This window comes from Podarcis gaigeae (assembly GCF_964106915.1).
Source record: "Podarcis gaigeae genome assembly, chromosome: 14".
Lineage (NCBI taxonomy): Eukaryota > Metazoa > Chordata > Lepidosauria > Squamata > Lacertidae > Podarcis > Podarcis gaigeae.
Window position 1 is genome coordinate 34,500,780 of NC_139690.1, and position 16,681 is coordinate 34,517,460.

General features: G+C 46.9%; 1 protein-coding gene across 1 annotated transcript; it reads left to right on the forward strand.

Annotated features, from left to right (window-relative positions):
- Positions 1 to 1,856: 1,856 nt before the first annotated feature.
- NAGPA (N-acetylglucosamine-1-phosphodiester alpha-N-acetylglucosaminidase) lies at positions 1,857 to 16,663 on the forward strand. The gene is made up of 11 exons (XM_083710796.1): positions 1,857 to 2,038; positions 4,182 to 4,667; positions 5,600 to 5,739; positions 6,685 to 6,793; positions 7,816 to 7,944; positions 8,226 to 8,434; positions 9,594 to 9,641; positions 11,413 to 11,541; positions 12,280 to 12,411; positions 13,885 to 13,936; positions 14,744 to 16,663. Exons 1-11 carry the CDS (start codon positions 1,914 to 1,916, stop codon positions 14,961 to 14,963), a joined length of 1,779 nt encoding a protein of 592 aa, XP_083566922.1. The 5' UTR covers positions 1,857 to 1,913; the 3' UTR covers positions 14,964 to 16,663.
- The last annotated feature ends 18 nt before the right edge of the window (positions 16,664 to 16,681 follow it).

The window sequence follows — 16,681 nt, forward strand, 5'->3', positions numbered from 1 at the left end:
CAATTCACTTTTAAAGTCACCCAAGTTGGTCGCCATCACTGCCTCCTGTGGGAGCGAGTCCAAAGTTTAATTATAATTATTATTTATTAAATTCGTTCATTGCTTTATCTTGCCCAAGACTCCCCAAAGTGACTTACAGCCAACAAACCAACAAACCCACATAGATATATTAAAACCAAGGGCGGGCGGAGGAGTGGGGTGTGCATTTAGAACATCCCCCTCATTTCTAAAAGGTCACAAATAGTTGAAGGCCAAAGGTCTGGTTATAGAGCAAACTTTTTGCTTGGTGCATTAGCTATGCACTGCATGAAGAAGTATTTTGTCTATCCTGACAATCTCCCAACATTCAGCTTCATTGGATGGCCCCAGTTTCTAGTGTTATGACAATTAAAGGGGGGAAAAACTCTCTGCCCACTTTTTGTACCTTTGCTCTGCAGGTGGGGGTGCTGACAGATTTCAGGGCCTGCCCTAACATTAGACAGTGGGGTGTTGTCCTCAGGCAGCAGGTGCTGGGTGTGGTTGGGTGGGTTCAATGGGCAGACAAAGGAGCTAGGCCAGTGATTTGTGATGTGCTGTCCGTTGCTCACAGATTCTTATCCCCACCTGCTTCATGTAAACACAGCTGAGGAAACTAGTAGGTAAGCAAGTCCCAGGGACAAATGCAAAATCATCACACAGAGCAGCAAGCTGTGCAAAGCAGCAGGTGGAAACTGCTTGTCTATCCCAACAAAATACCATTAGAGGACTGGAATAGGGTAGAGTGGAAATGACGCAATGGCCTAAAGGGTGCAATCCTAGCCCCACTTACGTGGGAGTAAAGCTCCACTGAATTTAGTGAAACTAGCAGCTTATCCACATTTACCTTTCCAGACACGGTCCATCCTTTAAAACTCCTTGTCATAGCACCTTTTTGGGGGGCTCGGGAGCTTTCCACGCAAAAACCTGCTTTTTAGCAATCATTTGGAGCTAACATCAATCCCTGGAATCCCAAAGAATGTAGTTTGTTAAAGGTTCTGGGAAGTGTAGCTTTGTGAGGGGTAAACTACAGTTCCCAAGTCTTTGGGGGAAGTCGTGTGATTTAAATGTCTGATGTGGATGTGACCTTAGTCAGGATTGCTGCCTTAGCTGCACTATTGCAATGGAGCCTGCACCCAACCCTAAGCAACATGTAGCTGGGATAATCAAAATGCGGTGTAGTGGTTGGAATGCTGAACTAGCTGCTGGGAGAGCAGGGTTCAAATCACTGAGCTACTTGGAGAAAACGTGGGATATAAATGTAGTAATAAATAAATATTCCTTTCCACCTCAACCCAGCACCTTCCCCTTCCCTTGCGGTTTGCCTGGTGTCGAATTTTAGATTGTAAAGCGGGTGACAGTGTGTCTTAGTTTACAGAAGATGGCCCTCAGTTTGGAGTGCTGGACAGCTCTCTGTCTGAAAGGCTGTCAGATCCAACGCCCACTTGAAAAATAAGTTAAAGTCATAAAAGGGAGGAGGGGGTTGCAGTTGCCCACCACGAGATAGCACCTAGACAGAGGACAGAGAAGGCACACTGGTCCCCCGGGTCAGTCTTTCCCATCACGATGAGATTTGGTATGTCTGTTTAAATTACAGTAGTTATTTCTAAATTCGCATCAAATTAGCATACTATTTGCGTCAAATTAGCGTATGCAAATTTTATGCAAATACACATCCTGTTCCAGCGTAAGTGCCCGCCTTAAGGACACAACAATAAACAACGAAAACAAGAAGACACTTGCTCCTCCTAATCTCAGGCGAGCAAATTCTGTGACTCCGCTAGTTTGCCACCAGAAGGAGCAGTGAAACCACACTTCCTTTTTCCCCTCCTGGCTTTGCTGCTTTTGAAATACTTTTCACGTGATGGCTTGTCATGTGACCGTGCGGCAGGCTCAATATGGCGGCCTCCATAGAGCGCCTAGTGCATAGAGTAGGCGAGGGGCAGCGACCGACTGCTTTGGTCATTTTTTCTATGGTGCTGCTCCGCTGCTTTCTGGGAGTTCAGGGTCACGCCGTAGCTTGGTAAGTGCTCAAACCAGAGGAGAAGCCTTTCCACCTCTAATCATCCTGTGGGCGCGGGGGCGAGAGTTTCCGGCTCTTACCACCCGCGCCGCATTTAGCTAATCTTTAGCTGTGCTTGTACGTGAAGGAAACTCAGGTGATAAGAAGGCCGAAGAGATCAAATTGACAATACCTGGGCTGATGTCCCGTTGAACAAGTAACACTGCTTGCAAATATAAAGGTAGTAGAACAAGGAGAGGATTTTGGAATAGCGCCGTATTCCCAGAGTGTTTTTTGTTTAAGGTTAGAGAGTCTATATGCATACGCATACAAGTCCTTGCAGAGAACTCTTTTAATTAAAAAAAAATGCTTTCATTCCCACCCCACCTCCAACAGTAAAGCTTTATCCTGCCACGTCAGTACTTCCCCATCTTATCACATTTGTGGATCTGACGTTGTGTGCAGGAAGCACTCCAGTTTTCTCAAACATTCTTCTTTGTAACTAAATTAGTTCTAGTTACAGATAGGTAGCCGTGTTGGTCTGCCATAGTCAAAACAAAAAAAATTCCTTCCAGTAGCACCTTAAAGATCAACTAAGTCAGTTCTTGGTATGAGCTTTCGTGTGCATGCATGTGAAGAAGTGTGCATGCACACGAAAGCTCATACCAAGAACTGACTTAGTTGGTCTTTAAGGTGCTACTGGAAGGAATTTTTTTTGTTTAAATTAGTTCTGTTCTAGAACCTGGTGGTAGTTTTGTCAGGCGGAAATGGGGGAGTGAGACCTATTAGGATGGTTGCTTTTCATTTCCTCTGTTCCAGTTGCTTCAACACAGAGATTGAGTGAAGTTTTTCCAGTGGTGGAGAAAACTCAGGGCACCTTAATTTCTGGCTCTCAAGCTGCATTAAAAGGCACTGGAGTGGGGGCAGTAGTTTTCTTAAAACCACTGAGTGTTCCTCCATCTTCTTACACAATGTGGGTTTCCTTAGGATCTAGTGTAGTGCAGAACTGCCTACTTACATATGTTCAGCCCTCGAAGTGTGGTTCCTCATCCAAGCACAAGCCTGATCTTGCCTGTCACCCTTTTGATTTCTGACATGCTTAGTGGCAGTTGTTTGCAGTCCCTTGAGTCAGAGTTTCTTCTTTGGTCAGCCCCCTCCCCTGGCCTATTTAGCTCGATATAAAATGACAGGCATGGGAAAAGAGCAAACTTAATGTGTTTATTACCTGAGCATTAATGGAACGGCTTTTAATGGCTCATTAGAGCTGCTTGTGGTGAAACAGAGGCGTTCTCTCAGAAAGATCTTCACTCCATGTAGGTGGAGAGGTGGTGTTTCCTAATGGATACCAGTCTTATAACAGATTGCATTTCTTCCACCCAAATATACTCCAAGTTCTAAATGCCTTCCTCAGTAAAGGTAAAGGTAAAGGTACCCCTGCCCGTACGGGCCAGTCTTGACAGACTCTGGGGTTGTGCGCCCATCTCACTTAAGAGGCCAGGGGCCAGCGCTGTCCGGAGACACTTCCGGGTCACGTGGCCAGCGTGACAAAGCTGCATCTGGCGAGCCAGAGCCGCACACGGAAACGCCGTTTACCTTCCCGCTGGTAAGCGGTCCCTATTTATCTACTTGCACCCGGAGGTGCTTTCGAACTGCTAGGTTGGCAGGCGCTGGGACCGAGCAGCGGGAGCGCACCCCGCCGCAGGGATTCGAACCGCCGACCTTTCGATCGGCAAGTCCTAGGCACTGAGGCTTTAACCCACAGCGCCACCTGCGTCCCTCAGTACATCCTATGATAATTCAAAAAATAATCTAGAATTTAAGATTTCACAGAATAATAACATTATGAGGCTTGCATAGTTTGGAGATGATATTTAGCTAACAGGAGGTCCCACTCTGCAACTTTATTTGCAACGCAATGCTTTTTCAGTTAAAGGGGTAGTAACACTGAGGACACCATCTATCAGTCCGTATTTAATTATATGGGTTTTGCATTTCTTGGCCCAGCTTTGTACAGATTTTTAGAAATTTGCTCCAAATAACATTTTGGGGTCAACCTTGTATCCAACATATGTTGTACAGAAGCAAGGTGGTGCAAACGATTTGACAGGGCAAGCTAGTGAGTCTGAACCTGTATGATTCACATTGGAAACTTGTAAAATTTCAGGAATTCATTGAACGATGACCTATTACTGCCGTATCCTCCATCTCGACACGGTCCGCGGCATCACCATCGGTACGTTCGGGACTGTCAAGCTCTCCGACACGGCAACACAACACATGAGTCCTGGCCTAGCAATAACAGCACTGTCTTTCCACTGACCGTCACAAGCATCTTCATCTCTGACATCCCTCCAAAGGGTCAGAATAGTCGACATGTCTATGGCCATCTCACTACAGTGAGGGACCCCCTGAGGACATTCTCTGTGCTGGAGCCTGGTGGGCCAGGGGGCTGCCGTAAACGCAGCCGAGCAACGGTGGAAGAGACTGCCAGGCATGGCAAGTGCCTTGTGGCCCAGAACGGGGGGTACTTCAACACGAAAACCGGAGAGTGCCTTGGGAATGTTGTGAGCGACGGGCATCTCATCCAGTCCTCTGGAGGGATTCAGAATGCTCATTTTGGCATCCGGAAGGATGGCACTCTAGTCTTTGGGTAAGGAATCAGCAACTCTTCCTTTTAAACCAGGTGGGGGGAGCTGGAAATCACATAGTACCTGTCAAGCCATTGGCCCATCTAGCTTAGCATGGTCAACACTGACTGGCAGTGACTTTCTAGGATTTCTGAAATCCAAGAAAGCAGGGGAGATACCATGATCACAGACTTGGAGTTTGGAAGGGACTACAAGGGTCATGCAGTTCAACCCCCTGCAACGTAGGAAACTTTCACCCAACGTGGGTCTCGAAGCCACAACCCTGAGATTACTAGTCTCATGCTCTTCCACCTGAGCTATTCCTCAGGTCATGGTGAACTGTGAACTTGGAAGGGACATTGGTGATCATACTTAGGTCAACTCACTCTTCGGGGCTGGATGGAGAGCCATTCAGCTTCTGCTTCATAGGAGAGCTCTACCACCTCCTGAGATAGCCTGATCCACTGGCAATTAAAGCAGTATCATACCACAGTCAAGGCTTTTGCCAGAGGATCCTGGGAAGTGTGGTTTATTAAAGGTGCTGAGAGCGGGCCCCTGTTCCCACCACAGAGCTACAATTCCCAGAGAGGAATTGTCCTTTAAATACAGTGGTGCCTCGCAAGACGAAATTAATTCGTTCAGTGAGGCTCTTCGTATAGCGGTTTTTTCGTCTTGCGAAGCAAGCCCATTGACAGCTTAGCGGATTAGCGCTATTAGCGGTTTAGCGGCTTAGGAAAAGGGGGGAAAGGGAAAAAAACCCGAAGGAACTTGCAAGACTTTTTCGTCTTGTGAAGCAAGCCCATAGGGAAATTTGTTTTGCGAAGCACCTCCAAAACAGAAAACCCTTTCGTCTAGCAGGTTTTCCGTCTTGCGAGGCGTTCGTCTTGCGGGGCACCACTGTATTTTCAAATGTCTCTCCCTCCTTATAACATGGCTCCTCTGTTGTCTTTTCCAGCTACCTCTCTGAGGAGGACGTGTTGGCTAAAGACAACCCCTTTGTGCAGCTTGTGAGCGGGGTGGGTTGGCTCTTGCGAGATGGGGAGGTCTACGTGAATCAGAGTCGGGCAGTGGAATGTGACGAGACGCAGGAAACAGGTAAATGTGGGGAAGGGACCTGTTCCTTTTATCTGCCTGATGCACTGGATGGTCAGAAGGGGAGGAGAAGCGATAACAGGGGACGTGTATTGATCTGTCCATAATGGGAAGCACCCACAAGGCTTCGTAGCCACCCAAGACTGGAAGGAACTGATGTGTCTTGCGTCTTTTCCTTCGGCCCACTGCCTTTCTGTGCCTCCCCCCCCCCCCCACCTACCATGCTTTCTGCGCTGTTGGGTGGGTGAAGAGCTATGGGATTCACTTGGTTCCTCTGGTGAGTAAGGCTTGGGCGGGGGAAGAACATGTTCCATGAAGGTCCTGGCATGACCTGACCTAGCAAGCTCTAGACCACCCCAGGCTCAGCAGGCTCAAGGCCAAGGCTGTCCATGGCCCTAATGGAAAAATTAAGATATAAGATGTAAGCATTAGGAAAAGGTAATCAAAAAGACAAATGGTGATTTGTGGTACTGTTTAATTGAATTTGTATGCAACAAAGAAAACCATTTTGCACCTCCTCAAACACACCAGTGACTTGTGGTTAATGGACTGCAGCTAATCGTATTAATTTTTATTTCCTTCCCAGAACCAGATATCTGGGGGGGTTTTATGTTCTTTCATTATAATCACCATGCCCACGCTTCAGCGAAACTGAATTCTTGTATTCTCTCTTCAAATGATTCATTACATTTATGTTTCTTGTCTGTATGCTCATGAAAATTAAATACATATGTTTATATATGGTGAAACAAAAGACCAGAGCCGTGATGGTACCCAGCTTCAAGCAGACAGTATTTAAGAAAAACAAAACATGCATACACCATTCTGCTGTAAGGAGAGGTTTTGCCCTGTGATTATTTTTTTAAAAAAACCATCCTTGTAGCAGAGTGATTATGTTTCTCAGCTATTTGTACTTTGTCTCTCTTTCTCCCCACCCCTTTGTGGTAGGTACGTTTGACAAGTTCATCAATACTGTGTCTGCCAGGACAGCCGTGGGGCATGACAGGCAAGGACAGCTGGTGTTGGCACACTTTGATGGGCAGACACATACAAGGGGGTAAGTCTGTAGTTTTTTAAGTCATTCCTCCTAGTGGGGCAGGTGATCCATGCCTCAGACTGAGCTCTGTTTGGAGGGTCTCTTTGTCTCCTTGATGTGTTGTGGGTCAGTTTTCCTTTTTTATTTAAGTAACAATTCAGGAGAAAAGTTAAATAAGGAATCCAACTGTAGGTGCTAGCATTTAACATGTAGGTGTCTGAGGACTTTCCATCCTATGACTCAACAAAGAGTGGTGAGATTTGGGCATAACACTAAGCCGTGGTTCAATAAACCATGGTGTAGGGACACTTGGTTCTGGTTTGTTTAGCAAACTAAGGCTTAAACAATCGCAGAGGACTTAGTGTCATGTATGAACCAGGCCTGCCTTGCACCAGACAAGTATGATTCTTTAATGTATCCTGGTTCGCCCATAATGCTAAGAGGTTAGTTTGCAAACCTTAGTTTATGCTAAGTGAAGTAAATCACGGCTTACAGGCTAAGGCACAGGGGCAGGTTCAGATGATTAAATTAAACCACGGTTTGGTTAACCAGGCCTATATGAAAGAGCCTTCTTTTTTTAATGACCTGAATTGACTCTCTTCTTAAAGAAAGCAGAGCCAGGTTTGGAAAGTTGTGGTACGTGAATTCTCTCTCACATGAAAATATATGGTCATTCCCACCAACCCAACCCTAAAGCTGTTATCTTGTCTGTGCTACAATAATCGCTGGTTCTCTTTTCAGGGCTGCCCTAAAACTTCTCACTGCCTGAGGCAGATGGTGAAGTCAGGTACAAAAGCCTAGCAGTTTAATCTTGTGTTGACACTGTTAATGTGCCAGAACATTCCACTACACACAAGGACCACAGTCTAGCATGGGCAGGAACAGAGCATGCCACATGGCTCATCCAGCCCTAACACTTAACTTTCGCTCCCTGCTCTCCAGCATTTGCCTCCTTCCTCCGCCTAAGGATAGGGCCGGCCCTTACTCTTCTTCCGCCTATGCAAGGCATCTTCTTACAGCTATCCCCTTTATCGTTTGCACAGCCTCAGCCTTTGGGATATGGCTGATTTCCTGAAGCAGCAAGGCGTTGTCAATGCCATCAACTTGGACGGCGGAGGGTCTGCAACCCTGGTCTTGAATGGAACGCTTGCTAGTTACCCTTCAGATCACTGGTAGGTGCTGTCGCTGTTTGCTAAAGGGGAGCTCGACCCTGTACTCGTGGACAATGCAGAAAGAGCCCCCTGATATCACACTTCTGGTCCTGAAGTGGTCAGGCTATGTTTGGGGGGTGAGACAGTTTTCTGTGGGTCCTCATCAGTGTCAAAAGAAGTTCCTACAGCTGAGAAACCTCACTGTTTCTGCCAGCATTAAAGAAGGGTCAGGATGCGTACTAGGGCTTAGCCTGGCTGTTGTTGTTTTTCTTTTGGTGCAATCAGTATTTCTTTCTCCCTAGCAAACCTTACCCCATGTGGCGCTGCCCCAGGCAGGTTTCGACTATCCTGTGTGTCCACGAACCTGCCTGCCAGCCTCCGGACTGCAGTGGGCATGGGAACTGCGTCCTTGGGGAATGCCAGTGCGACGGAGCTCTCTGGAGAGGACCAGCATGCGATGTCTTGGACTGCGGCTCTTCCAACTGCACCCTGCATGGAATCTGTACAGAAGGCAAGGCCACGTAGGCTGAGAGAGGTGTGAGCATGTGGGTCAGGTAGAACAGGTGCCCAGCCTCCAAGTCAGGGCTGCCTATAGAGAAACACATCACTAGTAGCAAGTAAAGGTAAAGGGACCCCTGACCATTAGGTCCAGTCGTATCTCGCTTTATTGGCCAAGGGAGCCGGCATACAGCTTCCGGGTCATGTGGCCAGCATGACTAAGCTGCTTCTGGCGAACCAGAGCAGCGCATGGAAAAGGCGTTTACCTTCCCGCTGGAGCGCTACCTATTGATCTACTTGCACTTTGACGTGCTTTCAAACTGCTAGGTTGGCAGGAGCAGGGACCGAGCAATGGAAGCTCACCCCGTCGCGGGGATTCGAACCGCCGACCTTCTGATCGGCAAGTCCTAGGCTCTGTGGTTTAACCCACAGCTCCACCCACGTCCCCACAGCGCCCTTGATTTAGAGGCTGCCTATAGAATTAGGGTTCTAGAAAGCACATTGCTATTAACAAGTGGGACTCCTGCCGAGACTGCTTCTGGGCAAATTGGGGTTTTTAAAAACCCTTGGATATATAGCAGGGGATGCTTTTTCACTCCTCTTTTTCTTTTGGTTAAAGGCAGCCTCGGACTAACCTGTTCTGATTTGTTAGGATACTGGCTCTACCATTGGGCAGAGTGAAGCAACTTCTTGGTATCCAGCATAGGAGCAGTGGTGGCAGTTTCCCACCTACTCCTCCTGAATCCCCCGTCTTGGAGGACAGAGCTGTGTTTGCCCCCCAGGCTCCCCTTCGCCCCTTAAAGTGGCCTTTGGCTTTTAACTATCTGTTTCCTTTTTGTGTTGGTGGGTTTGCTTGTTTTTAAATAGAACTGTCTTTTAGACGTGTTAATGCTGTTTTAATGTATTACGTGTTTGTTACTTTCTTCAAATGTTTTCAGTTGCTTTGAGTTGTCATTGAAAAATAAGGTGACTAATTTAATAATAATATTCCCCAAATATCCTCCGTTTCCCCTTGGGCATGGCTTATCTGAAAATCCCACGTTCTGTCCTGAATCCCCTCCATTGCCGGCACTGGTGACTCTATTCCCAGTTGTGCCACAACTTACCTCTCTGTGCCCATGATCTCACTGCTCCAAAATCACATCCATTTCTTCTTTCCCCCTTTATTGCAGAGGGATGTCTTTGTGATGCTGGCTGGCAGAGCCCCAACTGCAGTGAAGGTAGCTGGATTTCCTTCCTAACAATCCTTCCTTTGGAGAGTTGTGTGTGTTTGTGAATATTTATTTATTGCATCAGTTTGTAACTTGGGAAACCAATTGCAAAAGTTAGGGCAGCATTTGCCAACCTAGTGCCCTCCAGTGGTCTTGGACCGCAAGTTCCATCGGCCCCAGCTATTGTGGGGCAGAGTATAAACTCAAACAAAACAAAACAAACTTTTCTCCCTTTGGCCAAATAATAAGCTGAATTGTTACAGTCCTTGAAAATACGCTGCAGTTGATTGAATTGGCAGTAGCTGTTTTTCTCCAATTTTATTGATTTTATTGCCTTGTTCTTCTTTTATTGCTTTACTTTGTGTTCCTTGCTCCAAGCATTCTTTGGTCAGGATAGAAATTAACTACGGTAAATAAATATTTCCAGGGCAACTTACAACGTGATTGACTTTTCTATCTTGACTTTGCTACATGTGTTGGGGGGAGGCACTTTTGGTGGCCTGCATTGTGGCCACCAAATGCTGAGTTTTTTATTATTGTTGTGATTTATTGCAAAAGAAGGAGGAGCTTATGCAAACTGCAGAAATGACATGGGCTGAATTTTCTGTCCTGGGACAGATGTGGGGGATGGAGAGATCCACAGTTCCCCCCTTATCCAGCTTACTCATGTCCATGCAAGGTCCTTATCATCTGTGCTTAAATTCAAGGTTGGAATAACTGTGTGTGTGACCCTTCGTAGCAGGGAAAGCCAGCAGGTATTCTCTGGCTGTTCTTGCTGTTGGATTCCAGATCCCATCAGCCCCAGCAAGTGAGGCTTTGGTCAGGCATGATGGGAGCTGTAGTCTAGCAACATTTGGAGGCTGCCACGTTGGGAGGGGAGCAGCTCACTGGTAGAACATGTGCTTGGAATGCAGAAGGGTCCCAGGTACAATCCTTGCATTGTATCAATTGTCGGTATATAAATACATCTATAAATAAAAAATCCTGGCGTCTGTGGGGAAGGCTGGGCAAGTCGGCCATTCTGAAAGCATGGAAGCTGCTGCCAATCAGTGCAGACAGTACTGAGCCAATTGAACAAATAGTCTACTTTCGTATAATGCAGTTATATTGGGGCTTCCCTTGCTCTTGACCTGGAAGTTGCAGGCAATGCAGAATGCTGCTGCACAGCTGCCCATGGGACTGACACCCCACCAGCATATAGCACCTCTGCTCAAAGATCTGCACTGGCTTCCTCCCAGGCCAAGTTCAATTAGTTTATTACTGTTAGTATATAAAGCCCTTAACAGCTTGGGAGCAGTTTACCTGCGAGATCGCTTTGCCCTATATAAGCCCACTTGACTGCTCTGAACTGGCCCCGTTAAAAGTGGCACATAATATTTGTTCAGCATTTGTAAGAAAGCAGCGTTTTAGCATGGCAGCACCTTCGCTTTGGCTCGCATTATTGACATCAGGCAGAGTACTTACAGCAAAGGCACCTTTCTGGCGCCTACTAAAAACATTTTTGTTTAGACAAGCCTACCCACACCTGTGGAATGCTGGCATGTGCTTTCATTAGGCTTTTAGCTTATTTCTGAAGATTTTAAATTGGTTTTTAACTGATAATTTTATTGCTTTATTCTTTTTTTGTAAAGGATTTTAGGTTGTTTTCTTTTTGTAGAATAAAGTGCTGTATATAATTTTTCCAAAGCAAATAAACAGGAAATATATATTCCTTGCCACCCAAAGTTCTCATGGTGTTTTGCATGTGGTCTCCTCCCTCCCTCTGTCTCTTCTGCCATAGCCTGTGCTCCTGGTTCCTATGGCGACGGCTGCCTTCAGAAGTGCCTCTGCCTCAATGGTGGTGCCTGTGACCCTGTCCACGGAACTTGCAATTGCTCAGCTGGGTACCAAGGCACGCATTGCGAAGAAGGTGAGAGATTTGCTTATTTTAACTTGGCTGTGGCGATAACGTATTTGCTCTACTCCCTTCTTGCTGAGTTAAAGCTTGCTGGTTAAAACAGCACTGTCTGCACCTGGTACTTGTGACTGTCACTGCTCCCCTCCCAGCCTTTATAATTCCTTCATGTGGGGAGGCATGCTTTGGGCTCCAAAGAAATTGGGACAGCCGGAAGACAGGGTGTAAGCACCGAAGAAATGGGCGAGTTAGCTGACAGGAGAGGCTCAGTGGAGCCAGCTAGTGGATGAAGAATGTCCAACCTTTCCACATCTTCTTTGTTTGCATCACAGATTCTACACACAGTGCACTGTTAAACTGTGGAACTCACTGCCACTGGAGGCAGTGAGGACCACCAACATGAATGGATTGGACAAATTCATGGTTATTAGCCCCAATGGCTCTGTTCTGCTTCCACAGTCGGGGTATTCATGCTTCTGAATACTAGGTGCCAGAAACCACAGGAGACGAGAGTGCTCTTGCACACACGTCCTGCTTTCTGGTTTCCCCACAGGTGTCTGGTTAGCCTCTGTAAGAACAGCTTGTTCTGGGCAAAGGCAGAAGGGCTTTACAAGCCTTGGCAATCAGCTGCTCATCCGTGCCTGAAAACCCTGCTGTAAGACAGAGAGCCAGGCCTCATTCTGCCATGTGTTTCCCTGGCCTGCTTGCTGTTGTGTAACCCCCAACTTGTCTTCCCTGTGATTGTTTTCTCAGCCTGCCCCAGTGGACGGTACGGGCCAAACTGCCAGGATGCCTGTCCCTGCCCAAACCAGCGTCCTTGTGATCGGAAGACGGGCAGTTGCAACGTTTCTGCTGAATGCCCCCTGCCTGACGACGTAGTCACAGGTAGGTGGCTCAGGGCCTCGTGACTCAGGAGGAGACACAGCCTGAGCTTTTCTTTCGGAAGGTTTGGCCCTTGGCCTTTTTGCTTCCTGTTTAAAAGGGTCCTGGAAAGATAGGAAGAGGCCTTATTTTGACTCTGACTCATTGGCCCACCAATCTCAGTATTGTCTTCCCTGACTGCCAGCTGCTCTCCAGGGCTTTGGGCAGGGATCTCTCTCATGTTGTGGAGGGGGCTGGCTAAAAATCAGCCCTCCTGCCAGGGAAATATCTCCTCACTCATACATATATATGAAGCAAAGCTTTAATAGTAGAAAAGTGTAACATGCTGACTGAGAGAAACAAAACATATTGAGGCAAGTGACAGGTAGCCTTTTTTAAACAGACAACCTGAAGAAAAGGGCCAATTCTAAAGTACAGCATAAAAGCCCAACTCACTAGAGGCCAGGTATTCTATTGATCAAATTAGGCCTCAGTGCTTTTCTTACATCTTAGCCCAGGCACAGGCAACCTTGGCCCTCTGGATGTTTTGAGACTACAATTCCCATCATCCCTGACCACTGGTCCTGTTAGCTAGGGATCATGGGAGTTGTAGTCCCAAAACATCTGGAGGTCCGAGGTTGCCTTTGCCTGTCTTAGCCCTACCTGGAGATTGAACCTGGAAGCTTTTGCATGTGAGGCTGTTGCTCTGCCTCAGCCATATGGTTCTTCTCTGTGGTGTTATACCTGGGACAGCTCTTTCTCTCCCAGGCTGCTGCCAGTCAGAATAGCGGTACCGTGCTGAATAGGCCAAGAGATTTGATGGCTTCATATATCCCAGCTACTCTCTTCTTGGTCTACATTCGAGAGTGCCTGTGGATTTTGGGGTAGCTTTCTAGTGGTGCAATGTACAAGGGAAGAAGACGGGTCAAAAAGCTGTAAGAAATGGAAAATGGGAGGATGCCACTGTATAGAAAAGGGGGGTGGGAAGCGGACATTATTCCTGGTGCATTTCAGGGGTGCCTCTTTCCCAAGGAGTGTAAACACTGTAAATTGAGGCTTTGAGCCAGGTGAAGTTAAGACCTGCTTGAGTCCCATTGGAAATCTCGTCGATTTCAAGGGTGCTTAAGCTCCAGTTGCATTAGAACCAAAGTTACTATGTCTTGATCTTTGAATGCTTGAAGTTGAGCAGATTACAAATGGATCGAGTCTGATGGAATGTATGGATTCTTTGAGAAGGAATTCCTTGAAACAAGTTAGAGCACTAGGGGCGTCGTCTCTTTTTTGTCGCCATCCCACCCCTACACAGTTGTCACCTGCGTTCATCTTGAGCAAACTGTCCTGCCCATCCCTTTTAGGACATCAAGAGAAATCTAGGCTCTTGATCTGACGCGACAATTAAGCCTTCATGGATCTGTTTCAGTCTATTTGCTGCATTGGAGATTTGCCTTGTCCCTTGTGCTTGGCAATTAAGCATCTAAATGCATCTCTCTCTCACAGGGCAGTGCTTGCTGAAGGCTGATGAGGAAGGTGTGCTCCTTGGGTTTACAATGTAAGTTGTGTGCTTTGTGTTTTTGTAGTGTGGTTGTGTGTTGTAATATTTTCTAGCCTCCTGTAATAGAGCTGGTCGCAGAGTCCTAGTCTACAAGGCTGCCTCCACCTCTGCGTGGTCCAGCCCATTGCCCAGTGCAGGCAGTACAGATCACCCCCAATAGACAGCTGTCCATCCTTATCAGGACACAAGAAGGGGTCTGTTGGATCAGGCCAGTGGCCCATCTAGACCAGCAACCTGGTCTCACGGTGGCCAACCCAATGCCTACAGGAAGGCTGCAAGCAGGAACTGAGCACTCTGCACCTGCAAATCCCAGAAAGTGGTATTCAGAAATACCACTCTGGAGGTGGAGCATAGCCATGGCAGCTGGTAGCCTTTGTTAGCCTTTTCCTCCATGAATTTTGTCCCATTCTCTTTGAAAGCTATCCAAGTTGTTAGCCATCGTTGCCGCCCACGGGAGCAAATTCCATAGTTTTGACTATGCAGTGTGTGCCTCTGCTTTGAAGAATCTGCACCATGGGAGATGCTCACCACCTCTCTAGGGAATCGGTCCCATCTGGCCTTGCCATCAGGAAGCTCCTTCTAATGTTCAAGCACAGTCTCCCCTCCTGCAGCCAAAGGCCATTAGTTCTAGCCTCATCCGCTGGAACAAGTCTATTTTAGCAAAGCGATTACAAGGATGAAATGGGAATCTTTTGACTTCTATTGTCAGTTCGCAGGCTGGCTTGTTAAGGCACTGTAAACATGTTGATTATTATTTTCATCGATTAACATTATTAATAGTATTTTTATTTTGTTTTTTTACAGTAAGGGATGGTTTATAGGAATCTTATCCTTGCTGCTTCTGGTTAGTGCCACGTTCAACATAAAGCACTTTTGCTGCAGCAGCTCCGCAGGCCGACAGAAGTGTAACAATTGCTTCTCCAGGCGTCCCAACAGTTTCCACTATGAACTGTTAGGGAAATCAAACAGTTTTCCACTTGCAGGAGGAGAGAATGAAGACTACACAGAAGACACAGAGACCTAACACAGACGGCTGTGATCCTTTGAACCAGCAGGAGGCCCCATCCATCATTCTGTAGCAGAACCTTCCAGAAGGAACTAGTGGCTTCCACATAGAACTTGACTACTGCTCCTCTCACTGGCCTTGCCTAGGGGCAACGGACCTTTTCCCAGTCCAAGGGCCCATATTCGCATCTGGAAATCACCAGCAGTGAGCAGGGCCTAAGGCGAAAGAGGGCAGAGCAGTTAACCCAAGTTTTACCTTTTTGTGCACTGTAGGCTGGTTTCCACAAACACATCTCTGTATCCTCCATTGCACTAAGCAAGAGGGAATATCAGAGTTAAAGGACACATTTCAGCTGGCAAAAGAAACATCTGGGAAGTGTGGGGCTTGGGAAGAGGGGTTGCGCTGTGAGGAGGGTCCTGAGGGACAGATAAGAGAGGGATAAATTTGGCCTCTAGGCCTGAGGTTCCCCACCTCAGACCCATCCTTTCCAGAATGAGCCACTGCCCTTCCAGATGTTTTAGGTTGGGGAAAGAAATCTAGAAGTTGCTGGGACTGGCCTTGACCTCTCTGCTGCTCCAGTAAAGGACTCCAAATAGAATCCTCTGCACATAAAAACAACCACCACATTACAGTGTGGACTCCAACTCCCATCACGCTCAGCCAACATGGCTGATGGTCACAGATGAGGCAAGATGTAGCCCAGCAACAGCAAAAGGGCTGGAGGTTCCCCACCTGTGATGTGTCATGAGCCAAAATGGCTCTCAAAAAGAGGAGCAACTGTGTAACTACCAGTTTTTCCTTGCTGATAACAGGTGGATATAGCCAAAGTGCAGAGTGGGGCTGTTTAAAAGCCTTCTTGCAAACAGCCCTGTGCTGTTTTGCAGAGGCTGCTGCCTTCCTCTCTTTCCCATGCCCCCTTGACAGCCCAGATCCGGCTCAAGCCTGTATGCCTCTGCCCCACTCCCAATTGGTTTGGGATCCAGGCTTGAGCCGGATCCAGGGGTGTCAAGGGGCAGGAGAAGATTCTGGGTACATCCTTACTAATTTCTTTAAGTGGTGGTTGCAGCTTTCGCTGGGAAGACTAATGGTCTGCTTCAAAAATAATGTTAAACCCTAGTTACAAATTAACTGGCTTGATGCAAATGAGCAGTGTGCTGGTTCACAGCGCTCATTACTTGTTCTTGTATTGCTCCAGTCTGTGCCATGCTGGGGGGAGGCGTACCAGAGCCTGGTTCAGCATCACATGTTGAGAAAGTGCTAAAAGAATTAATAATGAAAAGGGCTTCACTGTGAGGAATTTTACTTCCAACTCTGGTTATCAGAGAGCTTGACTATTAACGCCTTAAGTATGATGGCCTAAGTTAGGCCTATAGCCATACGATTTTATGACAAGTTTTTTAGTAATATATTTTGTAAGATGTAGCTGCGGGTGGGGTTGCCTTCCGATAATTTATTTTAAAGCAGAAATTAAGCCTGTCTCGGCCTGAATACATAAACCACTTTTTCTTTCTGTTGCACTTTGCCTCTTCCTTCATAATGCCAGGGGTCTTTGGCAGCCCATGTGAAATGTTGTGCCATATTTTAAATTGTGTGTTTTGTTAGCTTCAAAAGTTGAACAACAATTGCAGCAACCATCCATGTTTGGTGCAGGGATATGCTTTTTATACAATCAGGACTATATACTTTTTACACAATAAAGTGACATTTTTTCCTCTTGAGTTATGAATGTTGTCCTT